A 25,498-nucleotide genomic window follows, 5' to 3' on the forward strand; every position below is an offset into this window, starting at 1 on the left:
GTCATGCGGAATTGATCATAGCACGATGGTAAGGAGTGCAAAATGATATCTATTGCAAGCTCCTCAGGGAAGTTCACATTAAGCTTCAGCAACCGATCCACATACCTTTGCATTTTCTGCATGTGGCTCGTGACGGATTCCCCGTCCTTCATCATGGTTGTTATGATAGAGCATATGATTTCATACCTCTCTTGTCGTGCACTTTGATGGTATCTTTCCATCAGATCTTGGTGTATTTCAAAAGGGTAGAAGTCCTCATAGGACTTTTGGAGTTCCGCTGTCATGGTGGCCAACATGATGCATGCTACTTTTGTAGCATCCCTTTCATGTGCCCGGAAGTCAGCGGTCTCCTGGGGAGTTGCAGTGGTCTCATCAATCTCCTTAAGCTCCTTGTCAAGGACATATTCTTTGTCCTCGTAGCGGGTAATCATCCTGATGTTTCTGATCCATTCATTGAAGTTGGATCCATCAAAAGTGACTTTCCCACACAAGTTCATAAGGGTAAAGGAGCCTTTAGGATTTGAGCCAGAAGCAGCATTGTTTGAAGAAATCTGAAAGAAGAGAACAAGATTAGTTTAGATATTAAGAGAGTCCTTAAACACCCAAATGTAATATTAAGGCTAGGATCCAATCACAATATATTATAACTTAGAAGTGGTATGCCGTAATCCAAGCTATAACATATTTGAAAGGTAGGTGAATGACGATTCACCAATTTCCACCATGAAAAACGAAATATAAATATTAGGTTTTTTTGGTTCTTAGAAATTCCTAGATTCTTTTGAGATTCAATGAACTTTTCAAAGGCATGTTTCAATCTCGAGTGTGCCCTCCAAGTTTTGTGACTGGGATACCGAGGATCACAAAACGAGGTGTGAAGTAACCATGCAAATCACTTGGTACCCTCAAGGTTTATCACTCAATCGATGTGTCGGTAAACCACACACGCTCCACCGATGCTATGGTAAACCTTAAGTCACCCTTTACCTACCTTGTTAAGTCCAAGTTAGTGTGCCGGTTAACCACACACGCTCCACCAACGACTTAAACAAAGTGTAAAGTGTAATTTCATGGATTAGCACCTTATTCACATTTTCCTAAAGTAACTAAGATTGGGAATTTAATAAAAGCATTTAGTTACTTTATAATATTCATCATACTTTTAATGAGAATTTATAAGTCCTTGTCTTACCCGTTCGGCTAACGACCCTCCACCGATCAAGAAAGCGATGGGTGAGAGTGGACACCCATTAAGTTGCCATTTTATAGGCAACAACCTTATACCCCCCCTTGTAGACCGGCTTCGTGAATGAGGCGTACTAGCGGTAAGACGACTTGACGTTATACATATATATATATATATATATATATATATATATATATATATATATATATATATATATATATATATATATATATATATATTAGTAACTTATAATATTATAAAGTATAAGGGTTGAATTTTAACTTTTAAAATTCTAAGGGTTGGAACTAAAGTTTTAATCAAGACTTTACATGTTCCAAAACTTGAGGGCAAGTTTTGTAAACTTCCAAAACTTTTCATTTCTTATAACTTATGAATTAATTGAGTAATAAAAATGAAGACTCTTCATTTTTATAACTCTTGTGTTCTTTTAATGGCTTTAATAAAAGTGAGACTTTTGGTTTTCCATAACTTGAGGACAAGTTATGGACTCCATTAAAACACATTATGATCATGAATTAAACTACCATGAAGGTTACAAACAATTCCTATGATCATCTAATCTTCATAAGTTCAAGAACATGAATATGAACACTTTCAAGAATCAAAAATTACACTTAAAAAAAACTTGTAATTTTAATAATTGCCATTGTAAATGGACTAGCATAAACATTACACCATCTAAAAAAAGCTTTAAAACATCAAAACAGTTTAGGGTAATGTTTCTAGTCCATTTCCAGCAACAAATGTGCAAACTTTCATACGAGCAGAAAACAGAAAAACGATTTTTTTTCAAGCTGTTTGCACACAAAATAAACAACAAACAAACCTAGGCTCTGATACCACTGATGGGTTTTGAGCATTCTAACACTTCCTAAGTGTACATGCAACCCTAATAACCTTGGATCTATGTTTGTCTAATAATCATGCAAAGTTGAATTCCAAGGTTATATTCCTATCTAGCATACATGAGGAACATTTTTAACTTGAATGAAAGATAGAATAACTTACCTTGTTGTTGATTATGATCCTTGAAACCTTGTGAGCCTAGCACCCCAAGTGTGATGCCTCAAATGCTTCACACAACACCAAATGCAAAGGAGTAAACTTTGAGAGAATCTTACACTTGCAAAATCGGCTCTAGCCCTCTTGTTTCTTAGTGTCGCCGATTTTGGTGGAGAATGGGTTTCTTATATAGTGTTGACACATCTAGGGTTACACCATGTAAACCCTAATGTGTCATGACTCTTCATTTCCATGACCCATGGGTTTGTAACTCCCATGGAGCATCCATGGAGCATCCTATGGGTGGAACCCAACTTGATAATCCATGGAGCCTCTTAGCCCACTATATAAGATATGGAAGATTTACATAATCTACCCATATATTTAGTTAGTTATCTTTTGATCACTTAATTAATTCTAAATTAATTCTTGATCAAACTAATTAAATAATATTATTAATATATTAGAACTTATAATATATTAATAAACCATAAGTGTTATTTCTCTCATTTTAGTTTATCCAATTGCATGGTGCCATGCAACCCAAATGGACCATGCTGGGTCGGGTCAAGTACATACCAGAAATAGTTATGGACTTATACACCTTATCCAACAGCTTCGTCACCCGATAGAGTAGGACGAAAGTCTATTTTTAGTGCTCGAGGTTTGTAAGTTGAGGATCAAACCTGCCCATGCAAATTGATGGCATCGGACTTCTTGTTGTTACGTTGATTTGAGGAGTGTTGGTTGCTAGAATGAGAGGGTGTTCTATGTTCATGTTCTTATCGTTGCTAGTTTTGTTTTCGTTGTTACCATTGGGTCTATCTTGTTTCTGCTTGTTAGGTGTTCCTATGTTCGTGTTCTTATCATTTCTAGTTTTGTATTCGTTGTTACCATTGGGTCTATCTCGTTTATGCTTGTTAGGTGTTCTAGTGTTCGTGTTCTTATCGTTGCTAGTTTCATTTTCGTTGCTACCATTGGGTCTATCTCGTCTCTGCTTGTTAGGTGTTCTAGCGACACGAGGGTGCTGCTATAAGGCAAAGGAATTCGTAATCCGATTTCTGCCAGGTCCTTCCACTATAGATGGAGGTGACCTAACCGTACATACTTAGGATCTTTAGAGATGGTTGACTGTGGGGTTCTTTCCTAATCGCTATTCAGCCCAGGGACAGAAATTAAGGCGGAATCGCATGTTCTTAGATTGCGGAATCCTAATCATAGGTGATACTAACGTTCATATGGGACCATCATGGTCCATTCGTAAGGATCCCTAGCTTCCCGTAATTTACAGGATTTGCTCTATCGAGACAATAGTTTTTGGATTATGTTTTTAATTGACAAAAATTTTTGGTGATAATTCGATGCTTAAGTTTATCGTGGAACGTACCAAAAGCTACGGTAGGGTTCCTTGTCGTCTCCTCCTGTCTAGTTGTCGACTCCTTCGATAGTCATCTCCGTTGGACAATCTCTCTTGAAATGTCCTGTTGCACCGCACTTACGACAAGCTGGACTCACTTCTGGGTTGCGGGTTGGAGTGACGTATGGGGCTGGGGCCCTACAGTAGCGGGTGGTGTGCCCCATCTTGTTACACCTTTTGCAACAAAATGTCTGGAAGACTCCCCAATGATGGTATTTGCACTTGTTGCAGGTTGGATTGTTCCCAAGGTATGATTGTCTCGATGTGGGAGGAGTAGGGTTAGTAGGGGTAGGGACTGATCCCGCTTGTTGTCTTTTAGTAGGCCTCTGAGTCGAACTGCCTCCTTTCTCGTTCCTGAACTTTCGTTTCTTGGGCTTAGGTTTAGGTTTTTGGGTGCATTGGCGAGTTGCTTTTCGTTGGTTTCCCTGGTTGTTGTTACGATTGAATTTATTGATACTGCTTCCGTTTTCGCTCGTGCTGTTGGCATTGAAGTATGTCATGACAGCTGCTACGGCAGTTGTTACAGTGGCTTGGAATGTGGTGGAGTTTATTTGTAGGACCGGTGCATCGTCAGGGTACTGGTTGTCTCCATGGTAAGACATGACCCTGTTGCACACGAAAAGTGAGCTCGTAAGTACTTGTAGCTAGTTTCAAGTGGGTTTACTCCTATAATATTAATGTACTGGTGCTAATTGTGTCAACCTACATCGCCATGATGCAGTTATGGTATTGAGTGGGAACATGTATTGTATGACGTAAAGTCCGTCAAAATAGCACATAGCTAGCACTATAGTTAACGGATTCGGTTGTATGGATTCTTGGAGGATGTACTCATCTTGGTTCTCAACTATTGGTTGCGATTAAGGGCATTATGAACCTAAGGCGAGTAGTGTTGTGATCCTCTTTTGGCGCACAAAGTGCTTGGCCATTTTACTTATACTATGAGTGCCCTTTTTGTGTTCCTTACGCTGCTAAGGTTGTCCTAGCCTTGATTGCTATGAGTTGTGGTCTCCAAATGACCACTTTCTTCTTTCAAAGAGTGTAGATGGTCTGCGTAGTTTTCTGGTCCTACTTGTGGGTTTCGTAAGGCATTTGGAATGGCGTTCTTGGGATTTACATTCCCATATATCGGGCTTTGTTTATGGTCTCTATTACTCCATGACAGAGGGTTGGAAACCGGGAGTCACTTTGGGTTACTTGGTCTAGACAGAAGTGATGCTTGATTCATGAGGGTGTTGGCTATCGGAGTTCGGTGCATGTCGATTGTGGATCGGGTTGTCTTTTATGGAGATACGCCCTAAATTGGATATGAGCCAATTTCTTAACATGTTTTTGCGTGGGTATCGTTTTGTTTCTAGGTATGTCTATTCCAGGAGTACCTATATGGGGTGTTTATGTATCTGGGAAGAGAAATGTGAAAAGGTCTCTGATCTACTATCAATTGGGTAGAGCTTCGCCAAGGGTTTCCTCGGCGCTTTTATCCTTGATGGGTTCTTAGTCGGAATCCTCCCTTTCACGATTCATCTCTTGGTATTCCTTAGGATCCACTTATGGGTTTTCCTCTTGGACTTCTTTCGGTCTCTCCTTGCCTCGTCCGCAGTTCACCGTGATAGGGTAGTAGAAGTCTTGGCGAGGAATTTTAACTACGTTGTTTGTGCGAGAATCGGGGTACGAGATGTACGGGGAAAGTTTTAGGTGTGGGAGGGGTTTATAGTATCCTAAAATACTCCTATATTATTTTAAACTTGATGTTCGATTCTAGTATTCTCTTGTACTCATAGTGGGTAGGTTTTAGGTTTGTTGCAACACCACCATCACTCCCAAGCACATGTTGGTCATATCTCAAATAGATATAGTTGATCAGACTATATTTATCCCAGATATGATTACATACTGCCAAGGTTTGACTGTAGCGTTCAACCTTTAGTTACTTTCGTTTTCTTCTTGTCATGATACTGTGTTAGTAGATATGTATACTTTTATAAAATACTTATCTTTTTAAATTATACTTTCAGGCAGAGTGTGTTTTAGTCCCATTGTATTTATAGTTGTATATCTTGTATGGCTAGATATACCAGTTCACTATAAACAATGCTCTGATACCAATCTGTCACACCCTCGGACTAGACGGCGGAAACGTTCGGAGGCGGGTGACTTCATTGTGCAGTATCATAACAATTGAATATAAATGAAACAGAGCAATCCAAACATCATACATTGAGATAACAAACTTACATTGTTTAAATATTGTGTTTGTTCTTCGAGTTACAAAAGAGACATAAGTAGAAAATTCCAAGCTACAGCTAAATAGTCCTGCATCTGCGTCCCTTGTTACCTGCTTACTAGATCCCTGAGAATACAAGTCGTTTTGAAAAGCGTCAACTAAAAAGTTGGTGAGTTCATAAGCATTTTTGTATAAAATCGTTTACACTTGTTTAGAATCGTTCTTATTGTACTTTCAGAAAATCCGATATTTTCTATGAAATCGTTTGAAGTCTTGCCTTGAAAATCATGGATATATGTGTGCATGCCATTACTTTTATTCATCCTTATAAGGAGTGATTTTGAAAAGTAGTGTGATTTGTAAAAGCGAGCTGTGTACGAGAATAGTTCTTTTGAATAGTAATAGTCAACCGTTTCCAGAAAAATCCCTTATTTTCAAAAAGAGAATATGGTTGAAAATCTTGTTCCTCTTATCGAGAAAAATTGAGTCTGCGCTCTAGTTTATCGTTATCAAAATCGTAGAAAATCGTTTTCTCCATAAAATCCTATATTTTCTGCTATAAAATATTCGTAAGTTCTAGTTCCAACTATGTATATGTGTGGGTTAAGTTATCATTTTCAAAATCGTTTACAAACGTTTTCCATAGAGTCCTACGCTTTTTAATTTGTAAAAAAGCAGTGTTACGACTTTATACTTGTTAGGTTAAAGAATCAACATGGCAATTGTGGACATTCTACGCGATCAAAAGGACAGTCAGCGCAACAAATGCGGACCATCACTTATCATGTATAGGACGGTCAATACAACTTGCCAAAAATTTATTTATGAGGTTTTTCCTTACATAAATTTATAACTGCCGGTTATGACACGCATTTTCTGTTTTATGACATATAGAACATTACTTATGTTGTTGAAGGTTTTACGACAGCAGTTTATGACATGCAGATATTTTTGTCATAAAGGCTCTATTTGTGTATTTTCTTGACGCAAACTTTTATATTGGATATTTATAAAATACTCCCTGATGGTTTGCAAAATAGTCACAAAGTTCCCATTTTCGAAAATCACTAGAAATAGTGTCAACTTATCAAGGTCCCTTTTTATAAGTTTTATCTCTAGACATGAAAGCATAGATAAAGGGGTTAAGTTGGACACAACCAATAGTTGGGAGGCTCTTTTGTTCACAAAGTATCATATGTTCCTTATGAAGTTGTGAAATCTTACGTTCATGAGGATATTACTAAAATAATAATTTAATAATATTTCACACACACATACAAACATACGTATACATGCAATTATTCAAGTATTTAGGCAAGATTTGACTTGTACTCTCCCCCAAAAACATTAAAATATTGAAAAAAAGGTGGGGTATGAAGCTCACCTTGAGTTGGCTGAGGAGTTGTTTGGAGTTATGGAGTGAAGATCTCAAGCTTAAACTCTTCGCTGAGATGAGGAACTCCTTTGGGAAGAATGGTATCCTAAGGTTGATTATCACATATTATTATGAGTAAAATAATATGGATTTATCTTGAAGATTATATAAAATCTTAGATGAGTGGAGGACTTACTTTAGAAAACTCCAGGGAAGATTTGAGAATTTTGCTTCCAGCAAGATCCCTAACTTTGCTCTTGGGAGGAGTATTTGAGAGAAAATGAGAGGAGTGAGAGGAAATGGATAGCCCCAAATTTCCTTCTATTGTCGTGCTTAAGAGTAAGTAAAAGGGAGGGAATCTTTGGTGCATGGGGATCTGATGGTCCAAGCTTTGTTATTTGGTGGGTAAAGCATGGGATACTGTTATTTGCATGGGGAATGAGAATTTCATCAAATCATAAGGTGAACCTCTTTTGTCCTTATCTTGATTTAGGATAAGGTCTTCCTAAATCCCAAACATTTTTTTTTGTAAAAATGTTTAAAACAATTAATTTTGGCATAAAATAGGGGTTTAGGATAGGAAAAATGAGAGTTTGGTGTGATTTCTGGCGTCAAAATGTCCTAAAATGATGAAATGGTCCGGAAATGGCAAAAATCTGGAGCTTAGAAGCGAAATCCGAAGTCCTTATGAAATTTCCGGAGCAAAGGAGTAAATTCCGAAGCAAACAGTGAAGTTCCGGAGCAAATCTCGCAATTCCGGAGTGCTCTTCTCGGATTCCGAAGGCAGGAGGCGGATCAGTAGTCCGGACCGAGGCATTCCGAGATGCGAAGTTGTCCGGTGCAAGGTCCTTCTGGAGTGAGCCTTAGTCTTCCGGAGTCAGAAGTAAGTTCTGAAGCAGGAAGAGGGTTCCGAAATGAGTAGCTTCTTGGTTTCTTAGAAGTTATCCGGACTAAGAGGGTTCCGGACCAAGAGGAGTCCGGACCAAGAGGGTTCCGGACCAAGAGGGTCCTTTTGGGGTTTCCTCTTCCGGTTTTGAGCTGTTTTCGACTAAGGAAGGTGCTTAGAGAGATTTGAGAGAGATTTGAGATACGTGAAGAGATTTGGGAGAGATTTCACATTCTTGGAGAGATTTGGGAGAGATTTCACATACTTGGAGAGATTTCGCATATGGGAGAGATTTGGGAGAGATTGCACATACTTGGAGAGATTTGGGAGAGATTTCACATACTTGGAGAGAATTGGGAGAGATTTCACATACTTGGAGAGATTTCGCATATAGGAGAGATTTAGGAGAGATTTCACATACTTGGAGAGAATTGGGAGAGATTTCACATACTTGGAGAGAATTAGGAGAGATTTCACATACTTGGAGAGAATTGGGAGAGATGTCACATACTTGGAGAGATTTCACATACTTGGTGAGAATTGCACTCTATCTTTCCATGGTCCATTAGGTACCATAAAGTACACTTTTAATGTGTTAGCACAAGTCTCACAATAGTTATTGGTTACATGAGGACGGAATTTCCTAGCCAAAATGCTAGTTGTGACACATTCTCAGGCTATAAGATCCTAATTATGTACAGCCGTGATACATACACAAGTAACTACAGTAATGATGTCAATCTCATATGAGGAAAACCCTAGGCTAGCAGGCATCATGTAATCAGGCAATTCTGTCATGCAATTCCTAAGGATCCCTAACCTAGTTCTAGCATGATGTTCAAACATATCACCATATCAAATAACCGTATGGTATTTTAGGGTCTACTTACTGGCTCCGGCTGATCGTACACCCTGCATCCTCCTTTACTTATTTTTAAAACCTTTTGAAAATCATTTTAAAAAATCCTTTCCTTGATTTGAGATTGGAGTCACACGAGTGTTCCTCCAATTCACTCAAACCAAGGCTCTGATACCAACTTGTAACACTTTTCAAGCCAACTTAAAACTTTTCAAAAACATTTAAAACCAATAGCTATTACAAATTTGTTTTCAAAATGTCTATATCAGAACTTTCCCAGAAACATAAACAAAACATGAGGAGTTGTATGATTATGCCTTCGCCTTGCCGCGATCCCCTGATGTACCTGAAACAATAAACTAAAACTGTAAGCCTGAGAGCTTAGTGGGTTTCCCCCAAAATACTGATACACTACACATAAAACATTTACAAATAACAGCATATACTGGGTCCACAACTTTACAGACTGGATTACCCCCTGGGCCCACAGTGTGAGTCTGGAATGCCTTTCGGGCCCACAGCTCACATTTGGATTGCTACCGAGCCCACAATACGAGTCTCCGTCATCTCATATCTGGAATGCTCCCGGGTTTGTTGGTTACCGCACGGAGCAGTATCACCTCAACCCATCTCACATAATATGTCGACATATAACACAACCAATGCACATACAGATAATCACATAATACTACAGGTAGTCCTACAGACCTACCTAACTGGCATAGCAACTAACATGCTACACTAACTCATACTTAACATACTACCAACTGCTAGGAAATCATATCCAATGGGTCGGCCTTGGTGCCTTAGACCCCTTAGTATAGTGAGGGTAACTCACCTCACACTGTCGACTCGAAGATAAACTCAAACTCTCAGATCTCCGGCACAACTCCACCACCTATAACCACCATAGAACCATGCTTGTAAATTTCCGATTCCCAAAATGTCCCCAGAAGTCAACTGGTCAACCCTTGGTCAAAGTCAAAGTCAATGGTCAAGGTCAACAATCCATGTTGACCTCAACTCGTCGAGTACCCTCAGCTACTCGCCGAGTTCCTTGCATAACCTGTCAACTCGCCGAGTCACTAGAGTGACTCGTCGAGTTCCTACGGTTTGCGGCCGTAAACTCCTTGACCAACTTTCCCTTACAACTCGCCAAGTTCAAATGTGTCCAAAGGTTGGGAAAACCCTAGCCGACTCGCCGAGTCACTCAACTGACTCGCCGAGCCCACGACTATCTTCATCGGACTCGCCGAGTTGACCATGCAACTCGCCGAGTCCCTTCAGTCCTTCATCCATACAGATGCTTTTTAACCCATGCTAAGGTTCCATATTGCAGATCCAGCTTCCCAAGGCATGTTTATCACGTAAAGTTGCAAACTTTACGTGCATGCAAAGCTCTAAAGTCTTAAAATGACTAAACCAAGCTTGTAAAGAAGTCTTACACTTGAGGGGAGGTTCATACTTGCCAACCTTGACAACTTTATGGACTTAGAGACCAAAGAGAGCTCAGATCTGAAGTTGCAACTTCAGGTCTTAGCTCAAACACAAGAAAGGCTTCCTAAAAACCCATCCAAAAGAGATCTAGGAAGAAATGAGCCAAAGTAACAGCTTAATACCTTCAAAAGGGTGCCAACTGAAGTAGATCTTTGATTCCCACGAGTTCCTTGCTTCTAATCACTTGTTTCCCAAGCTTTTCTCACCAAAATCCTTCTTCAAAGCTTAAAACACCAATGTAGCATACACACACGGATTAGGGTTTTGGAATGTTAAGGGGTTGTAATAGGGTGCAAAACCCCGAAAATTAGGGTTTCATCCTCCTGCTCCTACTCGTCGAGTCCCTACTTGGACTCGGCGAGTAGGTCACTTAAACACGTGGACCAACCCGCGGCTACTCGACGAGTCGGGCAACCAACTCGTCGAGTAGACCTTGAAATCAAGAAAAATCTTATATCAAAAATCAATACCTGAGAATCGGGGCGTTACATATTACTTCATGGATTTTAATCACGAGTAATTCTAAGACGATAATATCTTCTATTCTTAAAGCATATATATATATATATATATATATATATATATATATATATATATATATATATATATATATATATAGTTCACATTGGTTTGGTCAAACACATCTCGTAACTGGATGTTATAAAGGGTTATTCCATGTGTGATTTGATATAAGAATTGTATGACTATATAGTCAATGTAATTAGTTCCTTTTTCCTGAATAAGGAAAAGTGATATTTGTAGGCCCCTTGGTGATTTGAGTTGATCTATAAAACCAGACGCCTGGTCCGGACTAAATTGATGTGTTCGATTTTGTAGTCTAAATTGATCACAAATCGAGAAATTGGGAAACAAATAAATGAACATGAGGTTGATCATTTAATCCACGACTCAGTTCATATGATATCACGAAGGGATAACTGATCACTTATCTTAGGGCCAACGTTTAATTTGAATCAGAGTTTAGCAGCAACTTTGGAAATCACTCTTTCTTGTTTAGTTCAGGGTCTATAATTGCAATTGTAGTTACAGACTTATCCAAGCAGGAGACTCTTGGATTAAGGTGTCTAGGCCAGTAACTAAACTTGTATATTCTTGTAACTATAAGTAAAGTTCTTTTTAGGCTGCCCTCATAACTAGAACTTGATTAGAATGACAATTATAGAGAGAGGATGATTATTAGATTATTATATGGTTAATAATCTAATTCGAAATTAAGAGGAAATGATTTGTTGATATATTATATGATTAATATATTAATTGGAATTAGATAGTTGATTTATTAATTTATTATGTGGCTAATAAATTAATATGAGATCAATAGTTAAACAATTGATTTGTTAGTTTATAAGGTTAATAAATTAATAAGAAATCAGTTAGAATTAATTAATTATTAATCATAATTAATCTGGAATTAATGTGGGATTAATTGGAATTAATTTAAAGGTTCAAGGGGTGAATTGTAATTGTTCAATGGTTGAAGAAAAGAAGCAATTGTAGAACCATCCAATGGGTGGATGGTTTTGGGAGCTTCTTTGTGGTTTCTATAAGCCTCTTGGATGCATATAAGGAAAAGATTTGGATTGGGATTAAATTCATTCAAATCTTTCTTGGTCCCTAAGTAACGTAAACTATAAATAGGACCCCTTATGACCTTAATTTCGTTTAGGAACAAAATTTTCCTCTCCTTCTCTCTCCTCAGTTGTCTTCTAGTACTAGGGTTTGGGTGTGAGCCATTAGATGCATCATACTTTTGGTGCTACCTTTCCAAGCTCTTCTAAGGAAGGATTGAAGTGATTTGTTTGCTACAACAAATCAAAGGTATGTAACCCTAATTCTTTTCTTTTGATTATACTAGGGTTTCATTAGGGTTATGTTAGTTTTTTTGTTCATAGTATGTTGATTCAAAGTGTATGACATAGATCCTTTAGGTTGCATGTGCCTTTAAGTGTTAAGTGAAATTTCGCAAGCACATAGTTTTTTTTGTAACTTATAAACCCATCAACTACATCGATCTTGGTTCTCTAAACCTAACTCACTTTGTAGATTTTATCATAGTCAGACTTGATTTTCTATGACCACTAGGGTCAGAATAATATTCATCTTCTTAGTCATTACTGAGACGATGGTAACGACAAACATGAGCAAAACAAAATCAACTACTAGTGCCTTGGTAACCTTGTGACTTTCCCTGATCCAAGTGTAAGTCTTGTGCTTCCGGTAGTATAGGCCTCTAATACCTTTCACATCTACTCATACTCATTTCAAGTATTGTCTCGCAGTCCCAAGTTCTTTTTCCTAAATTAAATCACAAAAACAATTTTAACACATACAAAATCATAGATCGGAAGAAAAACTTACCGTCGGAGCTTCTGCGAGGCATGGTGAGAATTCTAGAGAGAGAGAGAGAGAGAGAGAGAGAGAGAGAGAGAGAGAGAGAGAGAGAGAGAGAGAGAGAGAGATGGGGGGAGAGGCGGTGGGAGGTAGAGAGAGAAAATATATAGATGAGAATGCTTTTAGGATCAAAACCCTGATACCATGTGCGTATATGCTATTTATATGTAAAATATGTGTTCGTTGGTTGGTGTATCTTATGCATGAGATATTGTATGTTGTTGTGATAACGTTAAACCGAATAACCGGTTCCTTGACATACATGTTTGTGTATTAAAATAAAGTAATTAAATTAAATTAGAAATAAAAAAAATGGAGTGCTAGGAGTGTTACCACTCCCTACCTAATGCTAAGATTAGGTGTTAAATGGAGAAAAATATGGTGACACTCAAAAAGCTGACGTGACAAGATGCTAGGAGTGTTATCGCTCTCTCCGGCCTTAATGTGGCCCAAAGACATGCTTAGCTACGGTTGTTCTCATGGAATCTTGAGTTTTCGTAAAGCTTTGAGTAAATTGACCGGCTACGTTGGATTTATAGTCCCATTATCATCATCTCTTCTATGTAATATAGTTCCTTTGTAAATGTGTTTCTATATCTAAGCATCTTCTTCTAACTTTTTATTAAAATCTTTTCATTCAAAAAAATAAAAATAATTAGTTTTCAACCAAATACACTGTTTATCGTGATCTTTCAGTAAATACGATCGATCATAATTATTTATTAAACATACAAAAATGTGGGTTTTGATTTGTCAAATCTGGATTCTTAAAGACATGTAAATGTGTCTTTTTATATTTAATTCGTTTATTTTAGAGACACTATGTCAGTGTCAGCGACACATTTAATGCACTTACATCTTTGCAAACACCATTTCTAAAACAATTACAAATTAATATGATTTAATACATGTTTTTTGCAAAAACTATTCACTTCAAATTTTAAATATTTTTTTTGTATTTTTTACTAAGAGAATAAGAACGAAATCTTATGATAGTTGTTTTTAAATACATAAATAGAACTTATTTATTTATTTTAGTTTATTTATTATTTTTTTTTATAAAATGTTGCAGACTGTTATATTCTTTTAGAAACCAACATAGTGGAAAGAATTCAAGTTAATATCTGAAAATTTATTTTGATTACTTGTCTAAATTAGACGTTACGTTATATAGTCCATTCATTTTTTTTCTAAAAAAACTACATTCTGTGAAATAATTAAAAATTATTTATATTAAAAGTGATTATGGTCTACAATATTAAATCAACTTTTTCCTCATTAAATCACAATTTAAATATTTAAATACTCATAATTTATATGTATGAAATAAGACATTGTAAATGTAGCTTAATAAGCATGAACAAATTTTTGCATAAAAAATGAATAGAGAAACTTTTCTCGCGAGGGATCTTCTCCTTGCCCGGAGCGGGTCAACTCTCCAAGTTGTCTCTTACTTTTTGCCCAATGAATAAAAACTAATATACTTTCTATAATATTTAAATACAGACGTTTTTTTAACACATTTTTAATAGGTTATGAAATAATGTCCAAAGTGTTTGATATGTATTCACATTTCACAAGGGAATATGGAGGAAAAAAAATTAACAAGGTGTGTATTTTTTTTTAAAGTTAAACATAAGTAATATGACATTAATTAAAAATTAAGAGCAATTATTATTTTGGTGCTCCAAATCATAATATCGTATAATATTACAGTTTCAGGTAAATTGATCTTGCTCTTATGATCGTAAGATCATTGTTATTATTGTTATTGTTATTTTAAATTCTAATATTTTGTTTTGGGTGAATCCAATATGAACTACAAAACTCTTTTTGAATTATTTATTGTTAGGCTATGTTTGACGTACTAGCTGAAAAGTTAGCTGCTAGCTGAAAAGCTAGCTGTTAAATAAAAAGCTAGCTGATAAAAAATAACGTTTGGTAAAACTAGCTGAAAAGCTAGCTGAAATATATAAAATTACATAAAAGGACATGTAGGATTATGTGTTTCTATAATTAATTAAGGGGTGTATTTGGAAAATTTTAAAAAAGCTCATAAAAAGCTAGTCTAAGTAGCTTTTCAAAAAGCTAGCTTATAAGCTAGCTTAAAAGCTACTTTTTGGCTTACCAAATACGACAACATAAAAAAGCTCGAAAAATAAGCTAGCTGTGGCGCGCCAAACACAGCCTTAGTTGTTGTATTTGAGATGTATTTTCCAATTTTAAGCTATTATTATTAACTGAATAATTAAATGAATATGTATTTTTGTTATATATATAAAATAGAATCTTACTATCACAATTTAATTTTACGGCCATTATTTTACAAAACAAAAAAAACGATCAAATATAAAACATCAGTTTTAACAACTTTGTGTGAATTTATATAATCTTTATTTATTTTGGAAAAATGTGAGAAGAGAAAGGGAAGGGTAATTATGGAAATAAAAAATAAACAGTACAGGGACAAAGAGGAAACTCAGGGGGCATTTAAGTCCTGGTTCAGAATCATGTAGGTCATGTCACTCTCTTCCTCTCTCTCACCATGCTGCAACAAACCCCCGAAACTTAATCCGACGGTCAATACTCTCCCTCACCGGAGGAGATACACATTACACCACACGCGCCCTCTCTCTCTCTCTCTCTCTCTCTCTCTCTCTCTCTCTCTCTCTCTCTCTCTCTCTCTCTCTCTCTCTCTCTCTCTCATATTTTCATAATTTCATAATTTCATAATATATATATATATATCCATACACACAGACAAATGACGCCGTTTACGTCCAGGTAATGCTTCTCCTATCATCCTTCAAAACACTTGAGTGTATGTGTGTGTTTGTTTGTTTCTTTCTAGTTTGATTTCATGCCCTCTTAATTTTTTTTGAAAAACTGAACTGATTTCATGTTTCTACTCTCCATCTCATTTAGGGTTTTATGAAGATAGGATCAAGCGGTTGTTGACTTGTTGTGATAGAACTTTAATTGGCTTCTAAATCTCTCTTTGAAGGTGCACAATTTACGTGAAATTTCTGCTGTTTTATCCAATTCAGTGAAATGAGCTGAAGCAACTCATCTGACAAAATTTTACCATATCATTAGGTTTTCGTTTGGAGAAGGAAGAACAAGCGTGTGATCCAAACAGGTTTCGAAGAAAAAAAAAATTAACAATAGAGGTGGGGTATAACTTTAGAAAGAATATCAATCTATTTTGTTTCAGTTCTAGATTTCTGTAGAATTTACATTCATCTCTCATCCTCTAAAACCTAGCTTCACCTCTTTCTTTTCCTTGTGTTGTGTTTTTTTGATTTTGTCATATTCTTACACTCGATTCATTCATCGACGTATAATTTAATAAGTCAGCCGTGTGAAATTAAAAACCTAACTAAAATGAAGCTTCTCTGAATTCAATTAACAATTAATATTCGTTTCTCTGATCACTCGCATGAATGTGTGTGTGTCTAATCACAATCAACAGATCTAGTCTGTCAACACGATCGATCACAATGATTTCATTTCTTTTGTATATACTTTTATTAATTAATTAAATCTACTTTTGCAGTTGTGAAACTATGTATGCAGTTGTGAAGGTAAAGGAGAAAATGTCTTCGAATTCACCATGTGCAGCTTGTAAGTTTTTGCGTCGTAAATGCACACAAGAATGCGTTTTCGCACCCTATTTTCCACCGGATCAGCCTCAGAAATTCGCCAACGTACACAAAGTCTTCGGAGCAAGCAACGTCGCAAAAATCCTCAACGAGCTCAGCGCCACCCAACGAGAAGACGCCGTTAACTCCTTGGCCTATGAAGCCGACGCCCGCCTGCGTGATCCGGTTTACGGCTGTGTCGGATTAATCTCGATTCTTCAACACCGGCTACGACAAGTCCAGATCGATTTGGAAAATGCTAAACGGGAATTAGCTAATTACATCGGACCTTCGGCTATGCTTCCGATTTTGAATCAAGGGTTTATTCAACAGTCGGCTTTACCTTACAACATGCAGCCGGAGCCGGTTTTGGGGTTGACCGGACCGAGGAGCTTCCGGGAAGTTCAGCAGATTCTTCAGGATCATCAGCAACAGATTGGGGTAACTAATGGTGAGAGAGGACAGCCGGAGGTGATAAGAAACTACGATCAGCAGCGGTCGTCGGGTGATCATTTGGGATTTTCCGGTGGGTTTGATGCGGTTTCAGCAGCGTCTGGGCAGGTGAGCGGCGGCGAGTTCAGCCACATGACCACAGCCGCGGCCATGACGCCGTCTTTATCACTTGGTGGCTCTTATGATAATAATATATATCAGATTCAACACCAGCCACAGCACAACCTTCATCGGCAACTGTTGCTCCACCGACAACCGCTGCCACCGCAAGGAGCCGAGTAACCGGCCGGGAAGGGAGATGCTTTGGACGTTGTTGATTTTTGTCGTACTGCCTTTCTCCACACAATTTTCTGTTCTTATTTAATTTTAAAATTGATTTAGTTTAATTAGTTAAATTGCCTTTTTTACTCTTTAGCGTATTTTATTTTACTAAATTGTTTAATTTAATGCCTATTACTCTGTTAGTTAATTTATTTTATTTCATTTTTATCATACTCAAAAATTCAGATAAATTTTGAACATAAATGACCTAAAACGATCTGAATCCATGCAACATTTGCAAGCATTATAAGTATTTTAATTTATTTTTTTCTACAAACATGATAAGGAAATAATATATAAAGTTTATAAAAAAATCAATTTGTTACAATAGAATATAATAAACAAATAATATATCAAGTTTATAAAAGTACATCAGTGACGTCGTCGATGATAAGAAAATAATAGATCAAGTTTATAAAACTACATCAGGTTTTGTATAAGACAGACGGGTGTGGGCAACGGGAAGCTCCGTTATAGGTGACATGGCACCTAATAACGGCGCCATAACGGGAGGAACACCGCCCCCTAGCCGTTATTAGGTGTTATGTTATGACGCGTTATGGTGAACATGGGAGGTAACGTCGCGATTTTGCTTGTGTTTTTGTTCAACCACCATAATTTCAACCGTTTGTTAACATAAAAAAAATCAAGTTTTTTATTGGTGTTATCACATGTTATTAGATGTTGCCCATTTCCACCTTGGGTGTTATAACACCCATGTATGAGTAGGATGCTGACATGACATCTTTTGGATGTGGTAACATGTAATAACATGTTGCCCACACCTAATAGTCTAACTAGTTGATTTAGGTTTTTAAGTTCAAATTCATGCATATGATAGTATCATAAATTTATGAGTCATTTTTGCAAGTTGGACAAATGACGACAGCTTTGATATTATGCATGTAATATTTTGTACATATTCTCCCAACAATCATAAAAAATGTTAAAAACATATGGAAAAGCAAGTTGACTTTTTCTTTTTGGTTTTTCTCTCATCTTATCTTGTTTTTATTTAGAAAGTAATGAAACAAGTGTTATTCCATAAAATGTCAAATATGGAATACAATATCAACAAATATCAACAAATGATTGCATTTAGATTTTGATAATAAAAAGAAATCAAATATCTTTTCATTTTTTGTTTTTATTGTATTTCTACTCACTTATCGGTTAAAATAAATGTTAAAATCAAAACAACAGATCAAAAAAAAAGTTAATAGATTTCATATGGTAGACTAAAAGTAAAAAGTTGTTTAATTTCTCTTCTATAAACGAGCACTCAATTTTCTAAAATATCCTTTTAAATTTGCAATATAGATTTTCTTGACAAAAGTAATTTCGTGAAATCAAATCATCGAAAAATATGTTAAATTCTGTAAAATTAGAACTACCATCTTTATAATCTCTCGCAAACAATTTGTAAAAATAAAGTTAATTTCGCGGACCCTAAACGGAGTCGTTTGTATCTTTTTTCACAAGCTCTAATTAATCATATTAACACTTTGTTAGGGGGTGTTTGGATAAATTGGTTTATAGCTTATTAGCTTATTGCGGTGGGAATAAGCAGTCTTTGCAAAAGTGTTTATGGTGGCAATAAGCAGTAAGCAAGAGGAATGCTTATTAAAATCAGCTTATTTAGTTTATTCCTACCACAATAAGCTGATTTTTAAGAATTCATATCCAAACACTTAAACTTAGGCCCCGTTTGATAGATGCTGACTGAGAAAGTGCTGACTGAGAAATGTCTGTCTGGGTAAGAGAGTAAGAAATCATGTTGTTTGATTGTACATCTGACTGAATGTGCTGACTAATAAAAAATGACCATTTTACCATGTTGTTGTATATAGTGATGGATGAACTTGCTGAATAATTATAAAAACATACAAATTGTCATACAAAATGTGAATTACACACAAGTAATTTAAAAATCCAAATAAAAATTATCATACAAAATGTAAATTAAACATAAATAATTTAATATCCAAATAAAAACATAATGAAATTTAAAATAACATAATAATTTAATGTAAAATATGTGAAAGTAGTTGTTTTGCAATCTGAACACGCAAACACGCATATATTGAACGACTTTTGGACCCCATTTTATGTCTTTTATGTTTTCTCTATCAATTCCCCCACCTTGGATGTCTGGAGTAACCATAGTGTTCTCCTCAAAATTTGTAAACAAGTCATCTTCTATATTGTATTTCCTTATAAAATTATGGACCGCGACACAAGCAATGACTATGTCTCTTTGCACTGTAAAAGGATAAGGAGCCATTTGTTTTAAGATAGGGAATCTCGCCTTCAATACACCATAAGCACGTTCAATAACATTTCTAAGTTGTGCATGAGCATAATTGAACCTTTCTTTTCTAGTTAAAGGTCTGCCTCTTCGAAAATCGGCTAACCAATACCTAGTATTGCGGTATGGAACCATAAACCCACGAGTGTTTGTATATGCGGCATCACAAAGGTAATATTTATCTGCAAATGAGTGTGACACATATTATATAAAGAAGATAAATAATAAAAGTTATGTAAAGATTACAAACCTGGTGGAGGACATGGAAATCCAGAAGTCGGATCGAATGCAACTTCTTTCAAAACTCTTGAATCATGTGCTATACCCTCCCATCCAGCCCAAACAAAGGTGAATATCATATCAAAATCACAAATTCCTATTACATTTTGAAAACATTCTCCTTTTTCCTCTTCCCCTATAACGAATTTGTTGATCAACGGGTACAACCACATGTACAAGAGTTCCATCTAATGCACCTATTGCTCTGGAAAAAATATCTTTTAATCGTCTATGTCGTTCTGAGTTATGTCGTGTTGAATTAGGAGTTGTTGGTACTATAATTTCTTTTGCAAAACACATCATTGCAGTTAGGACCTCGTGAAAACATTGATGAATTGTTTGTGTGGAGTGATGAAATCTTCCCTTAACCGCGCGAAAACATTCATTATGTCCTATAACATGTAAGAAAATAGCCATCTTCTCTTCAATGCTTATTGTCCTACTAGGTTGCAACCAATTTTTTTAGGTAAAATGGTTGAATAATAATGCAAATGCCTCTTGTGTAAGACGCATCATATCGTAACATTGTGTAGGGTCTCCGTACATCAAATCTTGCGTATATGCATACACACTTAAATCGTTATCTCTAATTCTATGAATTTTGATTAGCCTGCGCCGGTTTGACCTCAACCAATAAATTACAAGTAAAAGAAAAGCTACAACTTCACCATCAAAAACCATATTTGACCTGTTACAAGCAATTATGTAACATGTTAAAGTAAAACATATTCGTGCACCAAAAAAGTCATCAAACATCACAAGAGTAACAAAAAAAATCATCAAACATATTCAAAGTAACAAATATCATATAACAAAAAAAGTCATCAAACATAGCATCCAAAGTACCATCCAACATAACAAAAAAGTCATCAAACATAGCATCCAAATGTCATGCAAGTAACAAAAAGTCATTCAACAAAAAAACTAGTAAACATCATCAAAGGTAATCATACTTCCTACCCGCACCCATCACCCATGACTCACAACTAGTATGTGAAAGTCGTAACCAAACTTTCCTAACATCGGCACTTTCACCAAATAGCAAAAGAGCAGTCTTGTGTCTTTTATCTTCTTCTCCCCATTCCATTTTGTTCAATTTCTCCATACATCCATCAACATCCTTATCCATTTCACTTTTTTCAATTCTTTCATTTTTTCCACTAACGACCTTGCAAGCTTGACAATCTCATCCTCAACTTCTAATGCCCTTGCATCTCTTTTTTTTCCACCAACTCTTTTGTTTCCACCAGCTTCCTTATTTTTTGAACTCCCCGAAGATTCTTCACTTGCACCTACGTGTTGTGTTGAGGTTTCCATTGGAAGATCATCATCAAAATCATGGGAACTAAACTCTTCTACATGATGAGGGAGTGTAGAAGATGGACCCCAACTTTGAAAGCCGGTTGAGGTCGACCCTTCAAATAGTTGGGTGCAAAGATCAGGGTACATTAGAGGTCTAGTTTTTAATGACATCACGAACTTGTTCAACTGTTTACAATTTTTGTAAATATTAGTATTTGTTATAAAAATAATCATACTAGTATTTGTTATAAAAAGTATTACCTTTCCCTCTTCCTTCCGTTGTTCATCGGTCAAATTAAATTTATTTCTTATAGGATCATATATATTGCCAGTTTTGTTTTTCAATTTCACCCAAGCAACATATTTTGATTTGTAGTAGTCAAAGTGGTTTCTCATTTACTTCTGATCAACCTCTTTACCATGTTCGTTTATCATTTTTTCGCGTATTGTCTTCCATGAACTTGCCTTAAGCCTAGAAGCCTCACGACCATGAGTGGTTAGTTCATGGATACATGCATCAAGAAAGGTTTTATCCTCACTCTCGCTCCAAACCAACATCCTAAAACATAAATAACAAGCTAACATAAATATCTAAACATAAACAGTTTTCTACCAATGAGACCAACATAATCCTAAATAACAATAGCACAATCAAAGTCAACAACTTTCTACGAATTTCATAACTTATACATAGAAAAAAAATTCTGATTTCATAGCTTATATATATACAATTTGAGATTTCATAACATTAGAACATAAGATTATACACAAAAAAAAAGAAGAATTTGATTTCATAACATTGGAGCATAGATTATATACAAAAGGAATTTTGATTTCATAACATTAGAGCATAGATTATATACAAAAAAAAAATTCTGATTTAATAACATTAGAGCATAAATTATACACCAAAAAAAATCCGATTTCATAGATTATACAATGAAAAAAATTCTGGTTTCATAATCTATACATACATTATACACAATTAAGATTTCAGAGATTATACCCAATTTTTTTTTTCTGATTTCATACATTATACACAATTAAGATTTCATAGATTATACATACACAATTCCCGTTTTCAGAGATTATACATAAACAATTCCCGTTTTCATAACATTAGAGCAAAAAGGATTCGGATTTGAGATGTTATACCCTAGCATTTTCTGATTTCCTAAACCATTTAAGAGATTTTCGGATTTCAGAGCTTACCTGTGTTGAAGATTCTAGCCGGAGAAGATGGGACGATTATGGCCGGAGAAGACGGACGGAGCTTGGAAGGAAGGAGGGCAGCTGTCCGGCTGAAGGAAGAAGACGGCGATTGAAGGAAGAAGCTGGTGATCTTGCGGTGATTGAAACCTGTCGAAGGGGAGAAGAATAGATGAGGTTGCTGCTTTTCTTTTTAGGTCACGAAGGGAACAATAGATGAGGGTAGGGAGGTCTTTTTTCCCAGTCAGATGGACCTTCCAAGCTGACCTATTCAGCCGATTCCCAGACCTGCTGACCGAAACAACACATATCAAACAACATCCGGCTGACCGAGTCAGCCAGAATCGCTGACTCAGACCGGTCAGACGGGTTTCAAACAGCCCCTTAGCTTATCGTGGAACAAATAAGCAATAAACAATAAGCACCATCTTTTTTTCCTATCCAAACACCCCCTTAGTCATCCATTCTTTGGGACTTTTTATTTCATGCAATTTGAGCATGGAGAGAAATCAAATTGGATCCATCAAGTTTAACTTTTATCATTCAAATTATCCATAAATGCATTATAACATTTTCTTTTATATGATTTATTTAACCATATAAATTGATAAATTATATTTTTAGTTGAAATTTAATATATATTCTCAATATTGTAAAAAATATAGTACCTTACTTATAAGTTATAACCAACGATAGCAGGAGCGGACGCATGATTTCGTAGTAGGAGTTGTCGGTTGCACTTTTTTTACATAGTGCTACAATAATAGAAAAACGAAATTCAAAAATTTTTACACTGTGTCTGAAAAAAGAATATTTTGTCGGTGCCACTATGGGCACCATAGTGGAACCGCCCCTGAATGATGAGACATGATACTTGATATATAGTTTGTGAAAGGGCTTTTGACTTAAAAGTCCTTAAGTTTGTCAGATTTTGTTTGTTTTGTCCCTATGCCGATTTTTTGTTCGTTAATGTCCAAAATTCTCCAAGTTTTTTTCATTTTTGCCCTTGCTACCTATAATAGTAGGTGTCTAGGGACAAAACCGACAAAATTTAACAAACTTAAGGACTTTAATATCAAATTTGGAAAACATACTTAGGATAAAAGCATATAAGATTTATAAACTTGAGGGTTTTTTTGCAAATTTGAAAAATATACTTAGGGTAAAAACATCAAAGATTTGTAAAAAAGACAAAAGTGAAAAAAAAAACTTGGCAAATTTTGGACATTAACGAATAAAAAATCGTCACAGGGACAAAACCAACAAGACCTGACAAACTTAAGGACTTTTATGTCAAAAGCCCTTTGTGAAACATGAGATTTGATATATAGTTTGTGCCGAGCAAGATAAATGTTAGTAGGTTGAAGTTTATGTTGAAACCATGGAAAGATGAAAAAACTGCAATTCATATCCTGTGAAATTGTTTTTATCATATAACATGTGATTGAAATATGAGCTTGAAATGGAAGACGAAGGCTTTTGCATTCTTATTCCAACTAATGTTATTATTTCTGGAAAATATATTACATATATCGAATTTGTTTTTCGATTCCGGTTAATGTTATTATTTTTGCATACATTGAATATGATGAATCGATTTTAGTTAGATTCCAATTATTATTATTGTTTTTTCTTTTATAAATCTATCGAATATTTGAATTATTATTTATTGATGTCTCAATATCTATTGTTGTTTTACGAGTATTCTTTCACTTGGTCGGACAGAGGTATGTCCAAAATGAGTAAAGTTGACAAGATTTTTTTATTTCTAAAGGTCTTTTAGAGGTTTTCTCCAATCTTTCAGGGGTAATTCTTTGATCATCATCTTTCTGATTATAGATTGATTCTTGTAAAGGAGGTTGCTCTTGATTATGGCCCTTCTCCCTTTAGAGTGTTTCATTCTTGGTTTTCTATTAATGGTTTTGATAAACTGGTGGAGGACTTGTGGAAAATGATGGTATTGTTGAATCTAACCGTATGGTGTACCTTAAAAAGGAGCTTTCGGCCTTAAAAAAGAATTTAAAGACTTGGATTACTCAGGCTAGAGAGTCTCGTTCTGTTATCAAATATGCGATCCTCAAGGATCTTTCTGACATTGATCATAAAATGAACTGTGGGCTTGACACTTCTTCTGATGCAGTTACTTGGGCGGCTCTTTTAAAAGATGTTAAAATATCTCATTCTGAGGTGGTGGATGTAGCTCAAAAAGCTAAAGTTAAATGGGTTATCGAAGGAGACGAAAATTCCAAATACCTTCATGATATTTTGAATATGAAAGGTGACAGTTGGCGATTTTGGGTATCCTGCATGAAGATTCTTGGGTTAATACTCCCAATCTTGTCAAGCCTTGGATCATTTTTGTGCTTGGTTTGGAAAGCCTTTGGTTAATCATGAGTTTTGAAAATGCCTTAATTCTGAGCAGGTACCGGTTATGGAGGTTGGGGTTTCTCTTGAATAAATTAAGGTAGTGGTTTGGGATTGTCGGGTTGACAAGTCTTCAGGCCTAGACAAAGTCATTTTGATTTTATTAGACAATTATAGGTTTTACTTGGTCCCGATTTTGTTGTTGTCGTTGAGGATTTTACTAAGCCTGCTAGATTTCCAATAGGATGTAATCCGTCTTTTATTGCTCTTATTTTGAAAGTTAATGATGCGAACTCTGTAAAATATTTTCGGTCAATTAGTCTTAGTGGTTGCAAGTACAAGATTATGTGCAAGATTCTAGCCAATTGACTAGCGCTCGTGGTAGACGATTTGGTGAGTACTGAGGAATTTGCTTGTCTTAGAGGTAGACATATTTTAGATGGTCCCTTTATTATGAATGAAATTATTTCTTGGAAGATATGAGGCGAGATTTTTTGGATGATGTGTTACATCGTATAGGGTTCGGTTCTAAGTTGAGGGTTTGTCAGGGTCGCTTGAATTCTTCGAGGGGTTCGGTTCTGGATGACACTCTAAAGACCCTTATAGCTCATAAAGTTGCCAACTTTATGGTTTCCATCCATACAAACTTGCTCAATCAAGTAGAAAAGATGGACAAAACTTAGATCTAGCCACAACCAATAATAAAGGTGGAAACTTTGACACTTACAAGGGTTCAGAAACA

The 25,498-nt window shown here is 35.9% G+C and overlaps 1 protein-coding gene and 1 pseudogene across 3 annotated transcripts; one reads left to right on the plus strand and one right to left on the minus strand.

Annotated features, from left to right (window-relative positions):
* The first annotated feature begins 15,390 nt into the window (after positions 1-15,390).
* LOC145160355 (LOB domain-containing protein 10 pseudogene) lies at positions 15,391-17,368 on the plus strand (annotated as a pseudogene). Of its 2 annotated transcripts, none has more exons than XR_013738099.1 (4): positions 15,391-15,663; positions 15,805-15,883; positions 15,976-16,049; positions 16,436-17,368. The product of XR_013738099.1 is annotated as an LOB domain-containing protein 10 pseudogene, transcript variant X1 (transcript). The 2 variants fall into 2 exon arrangements; XR_013738100.1 differs by lacking the exon at positions 15,391-15,663 and adding an exon at positions 15,677-15,700.
* Positions 17,369-19,123: 1,755 nt separating this feature from the next.
* LOC145158270 (uncharacterized) lies at positions 19,124-19,961 on the minus strand. The gene is made up of 3 exons (XM_079077190.1): positions 19,853-19,961; positions 19,369-19,784; positions 19,124-19,159 (listed from the first exon to the last, which is right to left on the minus strand). Exons 1-3 carry the CDS (start codon positions 19,959-19,961, stop codon positions 19,124-19,126), a joined length of 561 nt encoding a protein of 186 aa, XP_078933316.1.
* Positions 19,962-25,498: the final 5,537 nt, after the last annotated feature.

This window comes from Lactuca virosa, chromosome 2, assembly GCF_052849685.1.
Source record: "Lactuca virosa cultivar CGN04683 chromosome 2, Lactuca_virosa_CGN04683_v6, whole genome shotgun sequence".
Classification (NCBI taxonomy): domain Eukaryota; kingdom Viridiplantae; phylum Streptophyta; class Magnoliopsida; order Asterales; family Asteraceae; genus Lactuca; species Lactuca virosa.

What these genes read in the sequence shown, in the direction of transcription:
- LOC145158270 (XM_079077190.1), bottom strand. Translation starts at nt 19,961, where the DNA reads ATGATATTCACCTTTGTTTGGGCTGGATGGGAGGGTATAGCACATGAT. An exon ending in ATTTCCATGTCCTCCACCAG is followed by an intron (nt 19,785 to 19,852) that starts GTTTGTAATCTT and finishes ACTCATTTGCAG; the next exon opens with ATAAATATTACCTTTGTGAT. An exon ending in AAGTCGTTCAATATATGCGT is followed by an intron (nt 19,160 to 19,368) that starts GTTTGCGTGTTC and finishes ATAATTATTCAG; the next exon opens with CAAGTTCATCCATCACTATA.